Here is a 24,813-nt window from a genome sequence, read left to right as displayed (position 1 = left end):
CAGGGAGAGGTACAGAAAGGAGAAACACTAAAAGCTACATCATATCTCTTAGAAAATTGACCTCCAAGATAGACAAAAAAATTTCTCTCTAAGATATATGAGTGAAAGCAATTACGGGCACAACAGAAAGGCCAACCTAGTTCCCAAGGTGATCTAGGAGAATGGTCAACTGTGTTGAAGGCATCACCTAGATCTTTAAGAATTTGAACTGAGACTCTGTTAGCATCAGTGCTGAGCCTAAAGTCACTGACAATTTTGATAAGGGTGGTTTGCTCTAAAACCCAATTGAACTTCTCTAGAATATTATTCTCGTTCAGAAAGTTGCTGAGTTGGTTGAAAATGACTTTCTCAAGTATCTTGCTCAGGAGGGGAAGATTTGATTATCAGCCTGTAGTTAGCTAGTACCTCACTATCAAAGTTTGGCTTTTTAAATAGGGGTTTGACAGCCTCAATTTTGAAGGCATCTGGAAAAACTCCACTTTCAAGAGCCATGTTAGTAATTTTCTTAACAGAATTAAAAATACTAATGTTTAAAAAATGTCCTCTAAAAGTGGCATAGGGACAGGGTTTGGACAGCAAGTAAACATTTTACTCTTTGTAACAATCTTATAGAGTTCAGAATTGGAAATATTTGTAAATTTTGACACGGTTGCCATCACTTTTACAAGGCTGGCTATAGAAGTTACCAGCATCTGCAGCAATATTCTTCCTAATGGAAGCAATTTTGTTTATAAAATTGTTGAGAATTCCTTACATTTTATGGCAGAAGTTTCACCGAGGACGTTATATGTTGCAGTAGGATTCATCAGCCAGTTTATAGTTGAGAACAATTTTCTTGAATCGTCGCTATACTGCCGGAAAACAGGCTTTTCTTGCAGAGTCTATAGCAGTGTTAATGGAGGCTAGTTTTTTCTTGAAAATATGACAGTGGACTTCTAGCCCATTTTCCTCCAGTTTTCACAGCTACTTTGCATGATTTCTTGAGTTACTAAGTGGTTTTTAACCCAAAGTGGGGCCACTGTGTTTAATGAATTTGTCAAGTTACTGTTGAAAGAATCAATCATTTCATTTACTGAACAGTTTACCTCACATGGGTCAGATAAACTAGCTAGCTCAGAGAATTTAAATTGAGTACTAAACCCCTTGTTTTTCATAAATGATTTGGCCAGATGTAAAAGACACAGTTAAGAAGAATGCCAATGATACAAAAACTGGCAGGCTGGTTGATAATGAAGAAGCGAGATCTGGACTACAGTGGCTAGGCAAATAGAGGGGTTGCCTAAACATCAAAATGCAAACTATACACTCAGTAGCTACTTTTTTTTAAGGTACATCTGTGCATCTGCTCGTTAATGTAAATATCTAATTAGCCAATCATGTGGTGGCAACTCAGTGTATAAAAACATAATCAAGAGGCTCAGTTGTTGTTTAGAACAAACATCAGAATGCGGAAGAAATACGATCCAAGTGGAGTGATTGTTGATGCCAGATGGGGTGGTTTGAGTATCTCAGAAACTACTGATCTCCTGGGATTTTCATACACAAAGGTCTCTAGGGTTTACAGAGAGTGGTGCAAAAAACACATCCAATGAGTGGCAGTTCTACAAGTGAAAATGCCTTGTTAATGAGAGAGATCAGAGGAGAATGGCCAGTTTGTTTCAAGCTGACAGGAAGGTGACAGTAACTTAAATAGCCATGTGTTACAACAGTGCTGTGCAGAAGAACATTTCTGAATGCAAAGCATGTTAAACTTCATAGTGGATGGGCTACAGCAGCAGAAGACCACAGACGTACACTCAGTGCGAACAGGAAGTACCTAACAAAGTGGCCACTGGGTGGTGTGTTACCAATAGAGAGAAAGGGCAGCAGTACAAATCCACAGCTAAGGTATAAGGGCCAAAATAAGGTAGATTGGGAGAACAAGAATTCATCTTTATTGTACAAGAGATCCATCTAAGAGTCTAACAATACTGTGATGGAGGCTGCTATTGAGTCTGGTGGCATGTGTTCGCAAGCTTATCCCCAATGGAAAAGAGGTGAACATAGAATGAGTGGTCATTGGTTATGTTGGCAGCTTTCCTGAGGCAGCACCAGGGATCAGGTTTGATCCTGAACTATGGTGTGGAGTTTAGGCTTCTCCAGTCCCTTAACGTGGTTGACTTCTCACTCTCCTTTCAAATGTCCTCATATTGTCATATTAGACTGTTAGTGGCCGTCTGAATCATGATGTAAAGCAAATCAGAGACCAGCTAGTGTTTTCGGAGTTACACATGTACAGCAATGTAGTCACTGAGAGTTGATGCAGAGTAATCAAGTGTAAAGGCAGTGAAACAAATAGATTTGTATATATTGGGGAATGAGGTTGGTGCAGGGAAACATCATGGCGGGTCAGCAGGTTGTGCTGCTGTGGTCACAGCTCTCCATCAGCCTTAGTTTGATCCTGACCTCCAGTTCTGACCATGCGGAGTTGGAACATTTGCCCCACAACCACATGAGATTCCCCTGGTTTCCTTGCAGCTCCCAAGGATGTGCTGGTAAGTTAAAAGGCTGCAGTAATTCACTCCTAATGTAGATAAATGGCAGAAACATCAAAGGGAAATTCATAGATATGTGAGACTGAATGAGATGAAGGGCTCAGAGGAAATGAGAATGGGGATGATGAAACCAATGGGTACACTCTGCTGGGTAATGACATGCATTCAATGGGCTGAATGTTTCTTCAATGTCATAATAGGTAAGCAAATTATCCACTGAGATAATAGATCAGCCATGATCTTACTGAATATCAAAGCAAGCATGAGAGGCTGAATACCTTACTCTTGCTTCCACTTCTGACTTACTAAGACTTGGTCTGACAATAACCCACTGCACAACAGGAACTCGCACACAACTCCATGTGATTGGTGTTGCATCAGATGGACAAGCCAGGACTGTGTTAAACCTCACCTGGATCCAGAGCTGGCCTGATTGTCTTGTCCACCTGGACTTTCCTCAGGGGTTACCATCATGGAGAGCCCTTTGGGGTCACTGACTTCTTCACTAGAGCTAGCAGAAACACCTGATGAAAGAAAGATGTTCAGTATCTTATTTCACTCCTGCAAATTCTGAGATAGCTGAGGAGATTAATGGGAGATCTAGAGACCAGTCCACAGGGATTGGGAATGCTTACTGGGGTGGGTGAGTGTTAGTTTTAGATACAGTGCATTCTTCCAATATTTTGCTGGGCTTCAGCAAGTTCCCAACAAACAGACTCAATGGTCTCAGTGAGATGTTGGACACTCCTTCTCTCTGTTTTGAGCAGTCATGAGTTGATATGGATGTGGTCCCACTATATCAAAGAGGCCTCTGCATTACTCCCTCTTTAAATCACTGTTATGGTCTGCCACTATTGTTTGAGTACAATCTCAGGACTTAGCTGAGTTTTATATGCAACTATGAATACGACTTCACATTTGAAAGGTTGTAGTAGAACTATTTTACAGCTACTTCAACATTTTTGAAGTGCAGCTTACATTGCAGTTTAAATAAAACAAGAAACATATGCTCAGCAGTTTCTTCATCTTGTGATGTTGACTGTGGGATAAATAATGGCCAGGACCCTGGAGAGAACTCCCCTGCTTTTCGTCACAGTGATGCAAAAGGGATTATTGTGGTAGTGCAGGATTACATTGGAGCATCAGCTTGGGTTATGCGCTTGGAGTGGTGTTTGAAGTCAAAACCTTCTGACTCAGAGTGAAGATAATTTCTGGTCGTCCATAGCTGACAAAAGAGGCAGAGTATGTGTACTTAGTGTTCAGGATGCATTCCCAGGACTTGGTGCTAAAAGGAGTTATAGAATATAGAGCATACAGCACAGGAACAGGTCTTTCGGCACACCATGACTGTGCTGACCTTGATGCTAATCTAACTAATCACATCTGCCTGCATATGGTCCATATCACAGAATTCCCTGTTTATTCACGCACATGTCTAAACACCTCTTAAACATCACTATCATATCTGCTTCCACTACCATTCCCGAGAGCACAAACCAGACACCTACCACCCTCTGTGTAAAATAAAATGTATCTTCACACCCCCTTTAAGCTTTCTGAGCACTACTCCCCCCCCGCCAACAATTTCCATACACTTCCTGTACTGTAGTAACCAGAACCTCAAACAATACTCAAATGTGGCCTAACCAAAATGTTATACAGATGCAACAGGGCTTTCTGAATTTTAAACTCAAGTCTGTAGAGCATTACATTGCATGTGCACCTGCACTCCCACTGCCGTTTTTGAACCTATCGTGAACTCCTGCCTTCTTTACTACTGTTTAGGAACCAGGTGTGAATCCCAGTCTCTGAGCTAATGATCTGCCCACAATTCAATGTGGAGAGACTCTCCATGAGAGTTGGCATTGATTGGGTTGGGTGGAGCTCAGTGCTGAGAAGTGGGGCCTGCCAGACCCCGGTGACAGCACACAACTCAGTGTCTGTGAAGGTGTGGCCCTGAAGCTCCACATCTTAGCACTGAGGGTCCATGTTCATTATTGACAGCCTGGTAAATCCATCCTCCTGCCTGGATTGCACATCTACACTGAGGCTTTTCTACTGGTGTAAAACTGCTCCCTCAATAGTCGCAATCACAATGAGGAGGATTACCAACCTGCTCCAAAACCACCATTCCTGCTCAGGAAGTCCAAAAGAGCTTGGAGAATGCGGCAAAGAGTCATCACGATGCCCAGCTCTGGCACATTGAACTGACACAGTTGCTGCCACTTCCTCACAAAGCGCAGCCCTGCTGACATGCTTTTGTCAAAGAGGGTCTGTAGGCACTCTCTGCCACCCTGAGGCAGCTGCTTCGGGAGCTTGGCCAACCAGGTCCTCATGTAAGGTTGCCAGCCAAGATCAACTGGGTCCTGTTGTGAAAATCACAGAGAGCCACTCTTAATAATGGCATTAAGTACAAGGCCATAGCAAAGTAATTCTCAAACAGAATTCTTCCTTCTTATTAGCTGACTGTATTTCTGGTAATGGTACACAGATAACAATTTGGGATTCACCCATATACAGTTTTCCCTGCTTGGCACATGTATTTGTAATCTGTGTTGCAGCTTCATCAGAATGGAACCTTGTACAGTTCTCACAGGGAAATTTTCTCATCCCAGGAACTAGTCTGGTAAATCTCCCTTTGACTGCTTACTTATGGAAGTGAACCTGAATTGTGCACTGTACACTGTACAGTTTGCCAACACACTGCAATTGTAACAAAATTTCTGAATTTCCAAATTGTACTCTTTTTGCCATATGGGCCAATATGCCACTGTGTCAGTGGTGCTGAAGTGGAGATGGTTGAAAGCTTCAAGTTCCTGTGTATAAATATCATCAGTAATTTCTCCTGAACCAGTCACATTGTCACGCTGGCCAAAAAAGTACACCAACACTTCTATTTGCTTAGAAGGTGAAGGAAATCGGTGTGTCCCTGATGACCAATTTTTACAGATGCATTATAGAAAGCATCTTAACCAGATGCATTCAAACTTGGTATGGCAACTGTTCTGCCTAACGCTACAAGAGATTGCAGAGAGTTGTGAACATGCCTACTCCGTCACACAAACCACCTCATCTCCATTGACTCTGTTTACACTTCCGCTGCTTTGGAAATGCAGCCAACATAATCAAGAGCTGCTCCTACCCTAGTCATTCTCTCTTCTCTCCTCTTGTGTAAGGATATACTATCAGACTCAAGGACAGCTAAAATATCAGATTGTTATCAGATTATCAGATGGATCTATCACATTCTAAAGATGAACTCATGATAGTCTACCTTATCAAGGCCTTTGCACTTTATATGATTACCTGCACTGCACTTTCTACGTAACTACAGCATTATATTCTGCATTCTGTATTTCTTTTATGACCTTGATGTACTTATGTATGGAGTGATCTGCTTTAATGTAAGTAGGCAAAAGCCTTTCACTGTACCTCGGTACATATGGCAATGATAAACCAATACCAACACCAAATCATCTATTTGCTGCACCAGTTTGTTATCTTTTTGCAATTCATGCGCTCTAATGCCTGTTTACTCATAGTATCTATTTAAATTATAATCCACCTTTAGATCCCTCTTATCGAAGTGCAGGATCCAACACTTCCTGACAATAAACTCCAGGCTTTCACCAAACACTCAAACCCATTTAAATCCTGTTGCAGAGAACAATATCCACAGCACAATTTGACATTTCATCTTAAGTAATTGAAGCAGTAGGCTTAACTCCACAGTAGACTTAATTCTCCACAAATAATTAAATCTCTCAAATGTTCACAAGTACATGCATTTTGCTGTTTCTGATAATCTGCATTATCATACTAATGCAGATGATATCTTACCATATAGACCATGGCACACCTGCTGATAGTGGCAGGGCTGGCTTGGGAAAGGCTGTCCACCTCAAACAGGAGCCTCATGCCAGGCGGAAAACTGATGCGTTCCCCATTAGATAGGCACAGGGTTTTTGTATCATCCAGCACCGTGTTGAGGTTTTCGATCCAGACTGTGTCCACAGGGCCATCCATGATTATCCACCTCCAACTGCTCATCAGTGTCATATCTGGAGTAGTGCAGAAAGGGGCAGATTTTAGAAAAGCTTGCAGAAATTTATAGATTTTTAGATGTTGGGGGAATCAGGGGACATGATGTTATTGTAATGAAGTGGCAAAGGGTGAAAGATGAGCCATGACCTTACTGATGAAACAACAGGCATGAAAGGCTGAATAACCAAATTCTGCTTCTATTTCTTATTCAGCCCATTTTTAACATTCATTTCTCAGAATCTGCTTGAACCTGACAAGACCAAATTTTTATGGTTCAATCATGTCCCTCAAGAGATTAAATCATTCATCCTTACCACCAAATCAGACACCAAATTTACATTATGTGCCTTCTGGAATGGTCCAGCAAACCACTCAGATGAAAGTAGAAAGACCCGGTAGGTCAGAAAGCACCTGCAGATGACCCTTTGTCACAATGATTTCACAATCCAGCAGCTTGCTGGTCATCATTATGAGATGAACATAAAAAATGCTGGGAGCATGCAGCTCCTCAGGTCAAGCAGCTTCTGAGAAAACAGCATTCACATTTCAGGTCTGAGAACCTTTAAATTCAAGTTTATTGTCATGGGCATACAGACCCCAGAGTATAAAAGCCTGAAAATCCATTTCATTTGCAGCAGCACAGTAACTTACAAATATGAGAAACATTAATTAAATAAACTGAAATTAACATAAATTATACATAACTTACATGACAAAATAAGCAAATGATAAAATGCATTAGTACAAGCTGAGGGAAGTATACAAAAATGTAGAATTAGGATTTTTTTAGGTCGGCTTAAGAACCATGTAACAGTGGGGAAGAGGTTGTTTGGGCTTCTGTACCTCCTGATTGATGGCATCTAGAAGAGGGCATGCCCCAGATGGTCGAGGTTCATAATGATGAGCTTTGCTAGAACAGTTCTGATGATGGGTCACAGACCTGCGACATTATTTCTGTTTCTCCTCCCACAGGCACTGCCTGACTTGCTAGGTAGTTCCAGCAGTTTATGTTTTAATGTCAGATTTCCAACATCTGCAATATTTTGATTTTCATTTGCCTTGAGTACCTCATCTCATGCAGTAGGGGAACCTGAGGTCAGGCTACCTCTTCCACTCAGGATGAATTCTTGAGCCAGGCAGAGACAGTTCCTCCATAATTTCAATGGGAATGCCTGATTTTGTTTATTAAAATTTGAGGGATTTAAATGCTTTTGAGAGTTATGGGATTTTTTTCTACATTTCCAATAAAAGTTCTGAAAGATTCTTAATAGTTATTTATGTTTGTAAGTGTGTCTGAATGTCTCCAATGAGCCTAGCCAACAGAGCTGGGGAAGTTACTGCAGGGAATTCTGAGTGGCAAGATCCATGTGCATTTGGAAAGGTAAGGACTGACTGAGGATGGTCAGCATGTCTTTGGAAACTCCCAAATTTGATTAAGTTCTTTGAAAAGGTGACACAGAAAATGGTGAGTAAATGTGGATTAGTTACACTTTAGCAACCTCTTTGCTCAGGTGCACCTACCTTCTCTTTCCTGACTCTTGTGATCTTGGAGCTCAGTCCAACTCCTCTCTACATTGCTGAACGAAGAAGAAATCAGCTTCATCTCAGGCTCACGGCCATGATCTTTGTGAAGGTCTTTGGCAAACTTCCGCATTGCCTGTGCTAATAGACCATCAGTCCAGGTCATTGTACGTGGGTTCAGATACCCATAGAGCTCTCTAAGGCTAATGGACTTGGGATTCACAGTGAATATCTCCACCTTGCCTTTCTTACCAATGGAACTCTGTGGAAGGTACAGAGAAAATCTTGGAAACAGTTTGAGAGGTTAGAAATTGTCCCTCATCTCTGGAATTTAGAGTGAAGCTTTCCATGTGAGATTTTTTGCCATTCATATGTGGGATTTTAGAATATATAACAGAGTTCAGCGCCGGAACTGGCCTGTGTCTATGCTGAGCATGGAGCCAAATGAATCTAATCCTTTCTTCCTGCATATGATCCATGGGTCTCCATTCCCTGCATAGTTATGTCTCTAAACAAGAGCTTCTTTGATGCACTGTGATATCTGCTTCCACACCTTTCCCTAGAAGCATGCTCCAGGCAACCACCACACTCGGTGTAAAAGCTTGCCCTGCAGATGCCCTTGAACTTTTCTCCTTTCACCTTAAAATTAAGCCCTCTATTATTCAATATTTCTACCCTGGTAAAAGCACTGACCAGCCTATAACCAGACAGATTCTATTTATGCCTCTCACAATTTTATAAACTTCTATGAGATCTCCTCTCAGCTTCTGAGACTCCAGAGAAAACAGCCCAAATTTGTTCAACCTCCCCTTATAACTACATTTGTAGTATTTTCTAATCCAGGTAGCATCCTGATAACCATCTTCTGAACCCTCTCCAAAGCCTTCACATCCTTGCTATATTTCAAATGAGGCCTATTAAAAGTTCAATATTCCAAGTGTGGCCGATCAGAAGCTGACACAGGAAAGGTAGACCAAGTGTTGCTGGGTAAAGTATTCAGGATTTAGATAAATGAAAATGGAGGTGGGTATTATATTTCTAAACCAATGTGGTCTGTGGCATGTAGGAACACCCAGAGATGGTTTTTCTTAGCACTTTCTTGTTTTAGGTGCCAGAGTAGTTTGTTTGGAAAGTACTATCAAAATGCCTTGATGAGCTGTTACAGTACATCATGTTGACACTTTATGATGCAGCAACAATGATGGGTTAAATGTTCAGGACGGTTTGGATCTTTGGTTGCTAATTGGTTAGGAATTGCTCCAGAGTTTCCAGGAATTAAAAATCTGACTCCCAGAACCTAAAATAAGGAAACTCACATGGGCAAGAAAAAGTATGCAACACTCACTCAGTACCTCTCTCAAAACAAAACTTGTTCAGAACTGTAAGTCCCCCATTTTCACTGCTTTTCCTTAAGTTCTCCTAAGTGTGAGCCTTCAAACCATGCAAAGCTAACCTGATAAAAGCCCTCTGTCAGTGACCCACTCCTACAATACTGATTGCACAGCACTGCACCACACTCTCAGTGTTGTTCCTCTGTAGAGCTACATCCTTCAGCGTTGTTCCTTGCACAGTGCAACCCTCCCTCAGTACATCCAACAATATACATTTAGACCGTAAGATACAGGGGCAGTATTAGGCATTTGGCCCATCAAGTCTGCTCCACCATTTCATCATGGCTGATCCATTTCCCTCTCAGTCCCAGTCTCCAGCCTTCTCCTCATATCCCTTCATGCCCTGATTAATCAAGAATCTATCAACCTCTGCCTTTAATATATTCAATGTCTTGGCCTCCACACCCACCTGTGACAATGAATTCCAGAGATTCACCATTCTCTGGCTAAAGAAATTCTTCCTCATCTCCATTCTAAATGGGCATCCTTCTGAGGCTGTGTCCTCTGGTCTTAGACTCCCCCACCATAGGAAACATCTTCTCCATGTCCACTCTATTGAAGCTTTTCAACATTTGATGGATTTCAAAGAGATCCCCCCTCATTCTTCTGAATTCCAGTGAGTACAGGCCCAGAGCCATCCGATGATCCTCATATAATAAGCCTTACATTCAGAATCATTTTTGTGAATGTCCTTTGAACCCTCTCCAATGTCAGCACATTCTTAAATAAAGGCCCAAAACTGCTGATAATACTCCGTGAGGCCTCACTAGTGCCTTATAAAGCCTCAGTGTGGCATCCTTCCTCTGTATTTGCATTGCTAACTTTGCATTTGTCTTCCTCACCACCAACTCAACCTGCAAATTAAACTTCTAGGGAATCCTTTATGAGGACTCCCAAGTCCTTTTGCACGTCAGATTTTTGAATTTTTCTCTCCAATTAGAGTTCAATCAGCACTGCCACTCTCACAGTATGACACTCCCTCGTTACTGCCCTCCCACAGTGTGATGTTCCCTCAGTACTGCCTCTCCCACAATGTGACAGTCTCTTAGCACTAACACTTTGACAGAGTTTCAGTTGAACTGACTGAGGCCCAGTTGCCCCTCAATGATGAGCAGCTTGGAAGTAAACAAATCAGTGATGATAATTAACATATTGTTACAGGATACCAGTAATACTCATTGCTGCCTGTGTTGTGGAGTGAACTGCTGAAAGTTATCACACTTCTGTGATCATCAGTTCAGGAGTGGACCAGCACTCAGGCAACATCATCTTCTCAATTTCTCTGGGGATTTCTACATAAATGAGTTCAGGATTGTGTCATCCCACCTTAATGAGACTCCACTGGGAATAACTAGGAGTGTCCAGTCATTGCCAATCCTGGTCTGGATCTGGACTGCAAAGGAAACATTTAGGTGGCATGAGCCCCAACCACTACAGCAGGAAAATGATGTGAACTAATTTCACACAGCAGGTACAACATCTCACCTCTTTGGGATCTTATTCAAGCCCTTGCATCACAGCTCCAGAAACCTGGGTTCAAACCTGACTTTGAGTGTTGTCTGTGTGCAGTTTATGAGCTCTGTGTTTCCTCCCTATGACCTCTGGGCTTCTTCCAGATACTCTGGTTTCCTTGCACATCCCAAAGATTTGACAGCCAGTAGATTAATTGGCTACAGTAAATTGCCTTTGTGTAGGTGAGTGGTAGTATCTGGGTTGAAGGGGAGTGGGGGAGTTAGAAATTGTTGTTGGGAATGTGGGAAGATTAAAACAAGATTAAGTTAGAAAGCAAATTGGTGGTAATGGTCATTATAGACTGAGTGGGCTGAAGGGCCAGTTCTGTGTTATATCTTTCTATTACTCTATGCTTCTTAAAGTTCAAAGCCTTTTTATTGTCAGGATATTAGAGTCAATAATGATTTTGGTTTAGTCTGATCAGCCCTTCATAGTATGTTTGCAATGAATAAAAAATTCACTGACCGAGAGTGATTTGGCCTCGGATATGGCCTCTGGAACAAGTCCTGGCAGGATGACCAGGGCCTTCTGCAGAATCATCCTAGCTACTGTCTTACCGCCACAGGTGGGGCCCACCAGCATCACGCCATGACGTACCTGTGGACAGAGGAAAGAGAAAACAGTAGGGACAGTGTAACATGGTGCTAAGTGCTCTCCCTTGGATCGAAACCAGAACCAAGAGCAGAGGGAAGCAGCTAGAATTAGTTTCAATAGTTATCAGAAATAAATTTAAATATATCTTTAACACAAGTAAACATTGTACAAAATATATCCACATTATAATATTGAATGTATATTTATATAACAATTCAAGACACAAGAAAGACTGCAAATGCTGATAATCATGAGTAACACACACACAATACCAGAGGAACTCAGTGATTTAGCCAGCGTCTATGGAGGAAATGGACAGTTGATGTTTTGGGTCAAAAAAGAAAGAGATAGTATAAAAAGGTGGGGGGAAAGGATGCCAATATGCAAGGAAAGGAGTGGAGAATGGAAAAGCTTGGAAGTGATAGGTGGAAGTAACAAAGGGATGAGGAAAATGAAATGTAATAGGAGAAGGCAGTGCAACATAGAATAAAGGGAAAAAACGATGAGGAGGAGATCCGGAAAGAGGAACACGTGGGTGATGGTCAGATTGAGAGAGCTGGGTAGGGGAAGGAGAAGGGTTAATGGGGGCTGGTGAGAAAGAGAAAACAAAAGGAAGAAGAAAAGGAAATAATTGCCAGAAGTTATAGAAATCGATGTTGGTTCCATAAAGGCAGAATATGAGGTGCTGTTCCTCTAATCTTATGGTTGCACAAAAGGTGAATAACAGGTTATTGAAAAAGATATTCAGGAACATAGGGAAAGGAATTGGCTATTTGGCTCTTTTAGTCTGTTTTCCTATCCTTTGAGGTTTGTTGGTTTATTATTGTTACATGTACAAGGTACAGTGAAAATCTTTATTTTGCATACAGATCATTTCATCACATTAGTGCATTGAGGTAGTACGAAGGAAAGCAATAACCAACAATTACAGGGTAAGTGCAGTGCAAACAGACAATGAGGCGCAAGGTCATAACGCGGTAGATTGTGAGGTCAAGAGTTCATTTTTCACACGAGATGACTTTTCAATAGCTTTATAAGGACCCACATAACCCACTTCATTTACCTATCTTACCTTTGTATCTTTTCACATCCTTGGTTATCCAAAACCTACTAATCTCAGATTTGAAGTAAAAGTAGAAATGCAAAAAGCATTCTGCCCCTTCATCTCTGAACTGAAACATTAACTCTGTTCTCTTGGCAGATGCTGCCTGGCCTGCTGAGTGTTATTGATGTTTACTGATTTTTTATTTCAAATTTACAGTATCAAGCTTTTTGCTGTTCTAAGGTTTAAAATTATGAATAATGCTTGTGTAGGGTAACATAATTGGGAGAAATGTACATAATTCAAAACTACCAACATTGAGTTGGGATTTCACTTTAAGAGGCTGGTCTGACATTATGATGTTGTTACATAAGGATTTTTAGCTCTTTTGGTTATGGGTTTCATTAAATATAAAATGCTTCACTTTGTTTTATTTGTGAAAACCTACATTGGTGATCCCAACGTGAGAGGATGATTCCAGAGTTATTGAACATGCCAGCCAATGCAGTCGTTTGAAGCTGCTGGAGCTTTGGGAGAAAAATGGCGTTGCCTGGTTTGTACAAGCCGAGGCCTAATTTGCTCTGCGAAAAATCACCGCCAACAGCACCAAACTTTACTCCGTAGTCGCGTCAGTCAGCAATTCCACAGCTGCGAGAATGGAAAGTCTGCTTGAACACCCACCTGAACACAAAAAATACCAATCACTGAAAACTGACCTTTTACAGACATGTGGTGAATACTGGTGCCTTAACAAGGCCACCACCCTCAATCGTTACCCAGTCTTAGACATCCAAGACTTTTCAACACGTTTAGCTGAAAAGTTAATTTGTTCCAAACTTGATCTAGTTAGGGGGTACCATCAGGTGCTTGCGTGCTTGGAGGACATCCTCAACACAACTCTAATAATCCCGTTTGGCCTTTTTGAGTTTCTGCACATGCTGTTTGAACTGAAAAACTTCAGCACAGACTTTCCAACAGCTGATGGACTCTGTATTACCAGGATGACATGCTTGTTGCCAGTGCATCCAAATCCAAACACGTATCTCATCTCCGCACACTTTTCGAGCACCTAAACCAACATGGGTTGATTAGTAACCCTGCTAAATGGCAGTTTAGGGTGTCAACCTTTGACTTTCTCAGCCATCACATCTCCACAGAAGGTGCAAAACCCATCCCATCAAAAGTAGCTACTATTATGGGTTTCTTACCACTCCACATTACAAAAAAGCCAACAGGAGTTTTTAGGTGTGGTAAATTTTTGTCACCACTTCATTCTGTGAGCTGCTGAACTTATTCACTGCTCCTTAAAGGCTGCTCTGAGGACTTTGCTTACTGATAGGTGTTAGCATGATCGTCTCCCATGGGGCCTGCTGAGGCTCAGAACTGCTCCAAAAGAGGACCTGCAGTCATTCGCAGCAGAGTTGGTATATGGGCAGCCATTCCGAGTGCCAGGTGATTTCACTCCTGGCGCCACACCACCTGGTTGGTCCCTCAACAATGTTCCACCCTTCTCAGTAAACTCAACTCCTTTTCACCTATTCCTACCTCCCATCACAGCATTCAGCACTCTTGGGTTTCTGTTACCTACATTCTGCCTCGTCTGTTTTCATCCACCATGACACACACCAACATCCCTTTATGTCCATTTACAATGACCCTTTCTGCATTTTGGAATGGGGAGAAAGGTCTTTTTATCGTTGATAATTGGGTAAGCCTGAACATATTTTGGTAGATTGCCTTAAACCGGCCCACCAAGATTTGGAGTATTCCATGGCCATGCCCTTGGTGTCACAACATGGCCATGAGCGTGTCAACGCATCTCTTGATGAGCCAGATGCGCCTGTGGTTCTTCCACCCATTGAACACAGGACCCAAGCCAGGCGGCTCATTTGAGGTCCAAACAAGCTCACAATGCTGGTTTTAGTGAATTCTGATGGGAACTGTGTAGGGTAATGTAACTGGGAGAAAGGTACATAATTCACAACCACCGACATTGAGTTGGGGTTTCATTTTAAGAGGCTGGACTGATGTGATGATGTTGTTACGTAAGGATTTTTAGCATACTTTTGATCTTAGGTTTGGGAGTTATTTTGCAAAAACCTACACTCCCATGTTTTACTTTTGGTGAAAAAGAGTATCAACTTTATGCCAGCAATTGCAAGAAGTGTTTCCTGCTATGGAATCAGCACTATATTCCATCCAAACCCAGTATATCTTCAATGAAGTATAGTGCCCAGAGTGCTCCAGATGTAATCTAACCAGAGTTAAGGATAACTGCAGTAAAACTTTCTTCTCATTATATAGAACATAGAACAAAGAAAACCTACAGCACAATACAGGCCCTTTGGCCCACAATGCTGTGTTGAACATGTACTTTAGAAAGTACCTGGGGTTACCCATAGCCCTCTATTTCTCTAATGTATCATGTACCTATTCAGGAGTCTCTTAAAAGACCCTATCGTATCCGCCTCCACCACCATCACTGGCAGCCTATTCCACGCACTCACCACTGTGTGTATAAAAAACTTACCCCTGACATCTCCTCTATACCTGCTTCCAAGCACCTTAAAACTGTGCCCTCTCGTGTTAGCCATTTCAGCCCTGGGAAAAAGCCTCTGACTATCCACAGGGTCAATGCGTCTCATTATCTTATTCACCTCTGTCAGGTCACCTCTCATCCTCCTCCGCTTCAAGGAGAAAAGGCCGAGTTCACTCAACCTATTCTCATAAGGCATGCTCTCCAATCCAGGCAACATCCTTGTAAATCTCTTCTGCACCCTTTCTATAGTTTCATCATCCTTCCTGTAGTGAGGTGACTAGAACTGAGCACAGTACTCCAAGTGGGGTCTGACCAGGGTCCAATATAGCTGCAACATTACCTCTCAGCTCTTAAACTCAGTGCCACGATTGACGAAGGCCAATGCACTGTATGCCTTCTAAACCATACAGTCAACCTGCACAGCAGCTTTGAGTGTCCTATGGACTCGGACTCCAAGATCTCTCTGATTCTCCATACTGCCAAGAGTCTTACCATTAATACTATATTCTGCCATCATATTTGACCTACCAAAATGAACCACCTCACACTTATCTGGGTTGAACTCCATCTACCACTTCTCAGCCCAGTTTTGCATTCTATTGATGTCCTGCTGTAACCTCTGACAGCCCTCCACACTAAACACAACACCCCCAACCTTAGTGTCATCAGCAAATTTACTAACCCATCCCTCTACTTCCTTATCGAGGTCATTTATAAATATCATGAAGAGAAGAGTTCCCAGAACAGATCCCTGAGGCACATTACTGGTCACTGGCCTCCATGCAGAATATGACCCATCTACAACCACTCTTTGCCTTCTGTGGGCAAGCCAATTCTGGATCTACAAAGCAAGGTCCCCTTGGATCCCATGCCTCCTTACTTTGTCAAGCTTTGCATGGGGTACCTTATCAAATGCCTTACTGAAATCCATATACACTACATCTACTGCTCTATCTTCATCAACGTGTTTAGTCACATCCTCAAAAAATTAAATCAGGCTCGTAAGGCACGACCTGTCCTTGACAAAGCCATGCTGACTATTCCTAATCATATTAAACCTCTCCAAATGTTTATAAATCCTGCCTCTTAAGATCTTTTCCATTAACTTACTGTTACGAATGTAACGCAACTTTGAGGGGCCGAAGGGTACAAAGTCGCCCCCTCCTTTCTGAGAATCGCAAGATCGCTATTAATTCGGGTCTGAGACCCAGGAAATGAGAGAGAGACGTCCAGAATACACAGGGTTTGGAATGTGTCCTGGCCTCAGTGAAACGGAACCACTGATAATGGCCATTGTCTCTTGGAGACGGAATTGTGTATTGAGTACTGTACTATTCATTGAATCCCCTCAGGGGACAACCAGAGTGGGCTGGTTGAGGGATTGCATCATCCCAACCTGATTGACATCTGAGACCCCGTGAGTAAGGATAAAAGAGGGTCTGGGGAACAACCCCTTTAGATGCACCAGGAGAAACGCTGGAAATCCAGTGACAGCGTTTTATAGCGAACGCCGGTGGGGCTTGTGTGCGTCCTCCCTTGCCTGGGTTGGCGGGCTCACCACGAAAGAACAGTTTAGCTAAAGGAGAGGCCACAAGTGAACGGCCACACCAACGAGACTCCGACGGATCGAAATCATAAAAGGAAAATCGGCAAGTTTTTCTCCAAATCTCTCTCTCTCTCTCCCACCATTGCAACACAGTGGTCCCCAAAGGCTGCAGCCTGCATGAACTGAGTGAACTTTATATTTCTATCAGACAATACATTATCCCCTAGACAACGATAGAGCTTATTTCTTATTGATTATTATTATACCCGCACTTTTAGGTTTAGTATTGACGACGTATATTATCTGTATATTTGCATTGATATTATTTTTGTGTATTTTTACTAATAAAAATTTATTTATGTATTTTTACATTCTTAAGCTCCTTACTAGCCTTATAATCTTCTAGATTTCTATCATTACCTAGTTTTTTGAACCTTTTGTAAGCTTTTCTTTTCTTCTTGATTAGATTTTCAACAGCCTTTGTACACCATGGTTCCTGTACCCTACCATCCTTTCACTGTCTTATTGGAACATACCTATGCAGAACTCCACTCAAATATCCCCTGAACATTTGCCACATTTCTGCCATACATTTCCCTGAGAACATCTGTTCCCAATTTATGTTTCCCAGTTCCTGCCTGATAACTTCATATTTTCCCTTTCTGCAATTAAACGCTTTCCTAACTTGTCTGTTCCTATCCCTCTCCAATGCTATGTTAAAGGAGATAGAATTGTGATTACTATCTCCAAAATGCTCTCTCACTGAGAAACCTGACACCTGACCAGGTTCATTTCCCAATACCAGATCAAGTACAGCCTCTCCTTTTCTAGGCTTATCTACATATTGTGTCAGGAAACCTTCCTGAACACACCTTACAAACTCCACACCATCTAAACCCCTTGCTCTCAGGAGATGCCAATCAATCCCAGATTTCTAATTACAGTGGGTACCATTTTGTTAGATATTTTGATTATTTTCATTCCTGACTAATGAACTTCAATGATGTGCACTTGGAGCTCTAAATTAAACATGACTTCTCCTCAAGCATTAAAATTGAAATTTCTATTCTTTCTCAGTCTGAATTGAACAACCCCACACACTTTGGGTTGAAGTCTGCAGGACAGTTATGTATGAACATAATCTTTTAAGAAAAATGCTTAAGTTCATTAGTAACCATTAACTGCTGCCATTAAGAAACCATGACATTTGGTCATCCACTATAACATGGTTATCTATATATAACTGATTGGTGACCTCAAAGATTCCATAATTCAGACTATCTTAAAGAAAGGAGGAAATCTATTTGTAGTGACTAGGCGGGGACATCTTGCAGACTGCTTGAAGAAAAGACATCACAGTGGTCCTCCTAATCTACCTCCTTTCGATAATCAGAGAGCTGCTCCTCAAATCAGAGAGGTTCCGTTCATGTAGAACCAGAATAGACATGACCTTCTCTGCATGATGACTCAAAGAGGAATCTGGGCGGCATCAATTTCTCTACATTACTGTCTTCACTGCACACAAAAGCCTTCAGCACTTGTAATCAAGAGGAACTTTATACATTGTTTGCAACATGCCCTCAAATTATTGTCCTAATTACCCTGGAGGAGGTCAGTAGAAGCAAGTGTATGAACTACTGAAGTGTAGAGTATCTTTCTCAAAGAGAACTCCTGCTGAATATCCTTCTCAAATTTCACAGCCCTCAGAAATTCATCTCCACCCCACACCAGGTATGTGATGGCACACACACCAACCTTTTCACTTTCAGTTTCATTGGATGTTCATGATTAGGCTTGTTGCATGTGAGTCTTGTTTCCTAGACTCATACAGAACTCAGAAATGTTATCACCTTTCCACCCTGTCCCTAATTTCAGATGTTTCTTCTTCACTCTCTCCTGATACTTCTATCATCATCACAGGGGATAGGACAAATAGTCTCTCACAGCTATCTTGACTACACTTGCTCTAAGAGAACATACAGGATGCTGAAGGAACTCAACAGGTCAGGCATCATCTATGGAGGGAAATGGACAGTCAATGCTTTGGGTTGAGATCCTTCATTTGGACCTCTTCTCACCCTGCTTTCTCCTTATCCGCTGTATAGACTCTGACTATGAGACTTTCTAATCAGAATAGATTAAAATATTGTTATATACACCAGGTGTTTGAAATTCCTTGCTCGCATGGATTTTTAAGGTGTCTGCCTTTTTCCTGAATTATGACTTTCTCTGCCATGATCAAAAGGACACTCAGCCACATCTACTTGATTTCTTGCATTTCTACCCTCACTATCTCTCCTCCCAAAAGAACAAAAGTAGGGTTTACATTGTCCTTGCCGCTCATTACATTAGCCTCCACATTCAACAGATTATATCCAGTGTAACATCTGCTATTTACCTTATGACCACCCACCATCCACGGTCCCAAAAGTTCTTCCAGAAGAATTGGTGAATCACCTGCACTACTTCTAACTTGATGTTGCATTTGGTGTTCACGATGTGATCTCCTCTACAATGGAGAAATCAAACACAGATTCTCAAGTGGCTTTCCAAATTCCTCTATTCGGTATGGAAGGGTGACTGTGAGCTATCATAAGACCATAAGACATAGGAGCAGAATAAAGGGATGTCCTTATATCCTAATGCTATGCCCTTTGGTCGTAGATGTCCCCACTATAAGAAACATGTTCACTCTGTTCACTCTATGTAGGCCTTTCAATATTCAATGGATTTCAATAAGATCCACCCTTACTCTTCTAATCTCCACAAGTACAGCCAGTGAGCCAACAGACACTTCTTATATGCTAATCCTTTCATTCCCGGGATCATTCTCATGAACCTCTTATCGACGTTCTCCAATGACAGCACATCTTTTCTCAGATAAGGAGACCAAAACCGCTCACAATACTCCAAGAGTGGTCTGACCAATGCTATATAAAATTTCAGCATTACACCTTTGCTTTTATATCCTAGTCCTCTTGAAATGAATGATAACATTGCATGTACTTTTCTCCATCTGCAAGTTAACCTTTAGGGAATCCTGCACGAGGGTTCTCAAGTCCCTTTGCACATCTGATTTCTGAATTTGTTCCCTGTTTAGAAAATAATCTACACTTTTATTCCTTTCACCAAAGCACATAGCCATACACTTCCCTATACAGTATTCCATCCGCCACTTTTTGCTCATTCTCCTATTCTCTCTAAGTCCTTCTGCAGACTCCCTGCTTCCTCAGCACTGCCTGTTCATCTACCTATCTTTGTATTGTCTGCAAAATTGGCCACAAAACCAGCAATTCCTTCATCCAAATCACTGACATACAACATGAAAAAAACAGTCCCAATATTGACCCTTGTGTAACACCACTAGTCACAGGTGGCCAACCAGAAAAGCTCCCCTTTTCTCCCACTCTTTGTCTCCTGCCAGTCAGCCAATCTATCCATACTAATATCTTCTTCGTAATACCATTTGCTCTTATCCTGTTTAGCAGCCTCATGTGCAGCAACTTGTCAAAGGCTTTCTGAATATTCAAGTAAGTGACATCCATTGACTCCCCTTTGTCCATCTTGCCTGTTATTTCCTCAAAGAGTTCCAACATAATTTTCAGGGTAAGGTTTCCTCTTGTACATGTTGACCTTGGCCTACAGAATTTTATCATATGCCCTCAAATATCCCAAAACCTTATCCTTAATAATGGAGTCCAACATCTCTCCAACAACTCACTGGTCTATCATTTCCTTTCTTTTGCCTCCCTCCCTTCTTAAAGAGAAGAGTGACATTTGCAATTTTCCATTTCTTGGAAGATCACTACTAATGTCTTCACAATCTCTTCAGCTACCTCTTTCAGAAATCTGGAATGTAGTCCATCTGGTCCAGGTGACTCGGAGACCGAAGTCTGAACATCTTCAAGAGAGTGAACCCTTACAAGGCATCAGGCCCCAATAGTGTACCTGGCTGAGTACGGAAAAGCAATGCCAACCACCAGCTGGAATATTCAGGGACACCTTCAATTTCTCAACTGCTGTATTCTGAGGTTGCCATCTGCTTTGAAAGGGAAGCAATCATTGCAGTGCAAAGAAGAGTATGTTGATCTGTCTTAATGACTATTACCTGTTAGCAACTCTTTCTTTGAAATACTTTGAGAGTTTGCTTAAGGCTAGAATTAACCCCTGCGTTAGCAAGAATCTGGTCCCACTGCAATTTGCCTGCTTCCACAACAGGTCTACAGCAGATGCAATCTTACTGGCTCTATACTCTACTTTGAAGCACCTAGACAACTGAAAGACATACATGGCAGCAGGGAAGGTAAGCATTTCAAATTCCTAGGCATCAATATCAGAGGATCTATCCTGGGACAGATTTGGTATGTCACCAAAGACTCTTACAAATGTCTATAGATGTACAGTGAGAACATTTTGACTGGTTGCATCATAGCCTGGCATGGATCCTCCAGTCCCCAGGATCACAAGAGGCTGCAGAGAGCTTTAGGCTTACCAATCCATCATGGGCACAACCTCCCCACCACTGACAACATTTTCAAGATGTGGTGCCTCAAGAAGAGAGGTGCTAATAACAGACGCTTTCTCTGGGGCAGTGGTGCTAAATTTTAAATATTTGCACAGTACTGCTCTGCAAAGCAACATATTTCTCATCATGTATATATATAGAATAGTACAGCACAGTACAGGCCCTTTGGCCCACAATGTTGTGCCAACCCTTAAACCCTGCCTCCCATATAACCCCCACCTTAAATTCCTCCATATACCTGTCTAGTAGTCTCTTAAATTTCACTAGAGTGTCTGCCTCCACCATTATTATCATTATATCAAAGATAATAAGTCTAATTTTGATTCTGATGGTGTTAGTCATACCTGTTCAGTACTATACTCCAGAGGAATAGGTCAAACAGTATGGATCTGATATGAAACTTCTAGACAGTGTAACTGCACAGGAACAACATAAGATAGACCCAGAGCTCACATGGTGTGGGTCTGATTTTGAACGCTCTGCGCAGTGCTGCTCCACAGTAATAAGGTGAGATCAGATCTCACATGAAGTGGGGCTGATATTGAAGCCTGTGGGCTGTGTTCCTCCACAGTGACAATAGTGGAGTAGAGCCATGCAGAGTGGGTTTGATATTGAAACTTGTTGACTGTATGCCACAGTGACAAGAGGAGATTGAACAGAGCTCAGATGCAGTGGGGTTGATACTGAAATCTGTGAACTGTATTACTCCACAGTAACAAGATGAGACAAAATGAATGAACTCGGTGGGCAGTAGTTCTCGGCAGTGACAATACATGACTCAATCAGGCTCAGTCCCAAGCTTGTGGTGAGCCAGAATGATACTGAATACAGTGGGCACTGTTATATTCAGCTGTGATTTTATCTCTCACCTGAACAAAATTTCACTTATGTCACTTCTCACACACATAAATAAAAAGAACATCACGCTTTTGTCAATACATGACTCAGTGATTTGATTCAGTCTCGTGGAGATTTTATTTTAAACTGAGACTTGAATTTTATGCCTTTCATTGGCTGTTTTATGTAATAAATGTTTTGAGTTTGGTTTGATGATTTGTTTACTTCTTTCTGCAGAGCTGTGAACGTTGCCCTCAGCTGTGGAAGCGTTACCCTTTAGGGGTCCTATCTTTTAGGTCACCTGATGTGCTGTAAACTCTTTTGCCTGAACCTAAAATAACAAACAGTATTCAGAGAGAAAGGCAATTCGCCCAAGGGTCTCACTTAAGGATATATGAATGTAAATCACTGGAGTGGGAGTTGACTATCCAACCCTTCAAGCTGCCTCAAGTCACCAAGATCCTGACTGATCTCACCCAGTGCTATTTTTCCAGTACTATTCCCAAATCCTTTCATTTCCTTGTCAATAAATCTATCAATCTTTGTTTTAAAAGAACATAATGACTGATCACCCACACCTTCCTTATCTCAGTCCTAAACAACTTCCTCATCTCAACATGTCCACTGATCATAGATTCCACAGCCCAAGGGACACATTTCCTTGCATCTAGCCCCTTGGGCCTTTAAGAATTTTCCATGTTTATTGGTCAGCTGATACCAAAAAAGCACTTTATTTGCAATAATGACTCGATTCCATTCTCCCAGCTTCTTTGCCCACCTGTTCTAGTGAACATCATTTTCCTCACCAATGATCTTGATGTATCTTCCTTTCTTGTTCAACCTTGCTTTCTCTCTGCCACAAGTACCAAGGGTCTCAGTCACGTCTACCTCACTTGCAGCACTTCTGCTCCCACTCCCCTTCCTCTCCTGCCGTGCTACAGGGACTGTTCCCTTCAGGGGAACTCTCCCCTTCCTCTCCTGCCGTGCTACAGGGACTGTTCCCTTCAGGGGAACTCTCCCATTCCTCTCCTGCCGTGCTACAGGGACTGTTCCCTTCAGGGGAACTCTCCCCTTCCTCTCCTGCCGTGCTACAGGGACTGTTCCCTTCAGGGGAACTCTCCCCTTCCTCTCCTGCCGTGCTACAGGGACTGTTCCCTTCAGGGGAACTCTCCCCTTCCTCTCCTGCCGTGCTACAGGGACTGTTCCCTTCAGGGGAACTCTCCCCTTCCTCTCCTGCCGTGCTACAGGGACTGTTCCCTTCAGGGGAACTCTCCCCTTCCTCTCCTGCCGTGCTACAGGGACTGTTCCCTTCAGGGGAACTCTCCCATTCCTCTCCTGCCGTGCTACAGGGACTGTTCCCTTCAGGGGAACTCTCCCCTTCCTCTCCTGCCGTGCTACAGGGACTGTTCCCTTCAGGGGAACTCTCCCCTTCCTCTCCTGCCGTGCTACAGGGACTGTTCCCTTCAGGGGAACTCTCCCATTCCTCTCCTGCCGTGCTACAGGGACTGTGATGCACCATCAATAACTCACGCTGAGACTTAGGAAGTGAGATATCGGCTTTTATTGACTGAAGAACAACACTACATCCTGGGAAAATGAGGGAGAGCAGCAGGCCACAGTCGCCTTTATACAGGGGTCTGTGGGAGGAGCCACAGGAGCAGTCAGCAGGGTCTGTGGGAGGAGCCACAGGAGCAGTCAGCAGGGTCTGTGGGAGGAGCCACAGGAGCAGTCAGCAGGGGTCTGTGGGAGGAGTCAGCAGGGGTCTGTGGGAGGAGCCACAGGAGCAGTCAGCAGGGGTCTGTGGGAGGAGCCACAGGAGCAGTCAGCAGGGTCTGTGGGAGGAGCCACAGGAGCAGTCAGCAGGGTCTGTGGGAGGAGCCACAGGAGCAGTCAGCAGGGTCTGTGGGAGGAGCCACAGGAGCAGTCAGACAGGTATATCTAGTTCACCACAGACTGTTCCCTTCAGGGGAACTCTCCCATTCCTCTCCTGCCGTGCTACAGGGACTGTTCCCTTCAGGGGAACTCTCCCATTCCTCTCCTGCCGTGCTACAGGGACTGTTCCCTTCAGAGGAACTCTCCCATTCCTCTCCTGCCGTGCTACAGGGACTGTTCCCTTCAGGACTATGGCTCATTTCCTGTCAATCCCATTTCTCATTTTGCAGCACCTTTTTCTACATAACTGCAGGAAGTACAAAACTTGCTCTCTTACCACTTCCCTTTCTCCCATCCAGCCACTAAACATTCTGGATGAAGCACCAAATCATTTCTCACCTGGATCCACTTATCCAACTCCTACCCCACCCCTTCTCCCTCCTACCTTTTTACTCTGGCTATCTCCCTTGTCCTTTCCAGTCCCCATGGTTTCAATCCAAAGTGTTTCTTTCTATAGATGCTGTCTGACCTGCTGCTCCACCAACTTTTTTTAATGTGACTGGTGTAATTTTTTTGTATCCAGTGTGATAAATCCTCTACGTCAGTGAGCTGGGATCTCCCAGTGGCCAGCTATTTTAATTCCACTTCACATTCCCACACCAACATGTCTGACCACACCCTCCTCTACTGACAAGCTGGGGCCAGACGCAGATTAAAGGAACAGCATCTCATATTCTACCTCGGTATTCTCCAACCTGATTGTGTGAACATCAATTTCTCTAACTTGCAGTAACCATTTTTCTGTCCTTTCCCTTTATTTTTCTCCAGTTCCCACTGGCCCCATCACCTCATCTCT

At 42.7% G+C, this 24,813-nt stretch overlaps 1 protein-coding gene across 1 annotated transcript in view; it reads right to left on the bottom strand.

Annotated features, from left to right (window-relative positions):
* LOC140732660 (dynein axonemal heavy chain 6-like) overlaps window positions 1-24,813 on the bottom strand; it is a 549,473-nt gene that overhangs the window by 275,172 nt on the left and 249,488 nt on the right. The window contains 5 exon segments of the mRNA XM_073055353.1: window positions 2,947-3,058; window positions 4,648-4,900; window positions 6,375-6,576; window positions 8,069-8,361; window positions 11,468-11,599. Of these exon segments, the coding sequence (XP_072911454.1) occupies window positions 2,947-3,058; window positions 4,648-4,900; window positions 6,375-6,576; window positions 8,069-8,361; window positions 11,468-11,599 (992 nt within the window).

The sequence above is a fragment of the Hemitrygon akajei genome, chromosome 9, assembly GCF_048418815.1.
Source record: "Hemitrygon akajei chromosome 9, sHemAka1.3, whole genome shotgun sequence".
Lineage (NCBI taxonomy): Eukaryota > Metazoa > Chordata > Chondrichthyes > Myliobatiformes > Dasyatidae > Hemitrygon > Hemitrygon akajei.
The sequence above is the reverse complement of the archived record's forward strand: the minus strand, read 5'-3'. Positions and strand labels throughout refer to the sequence as shown.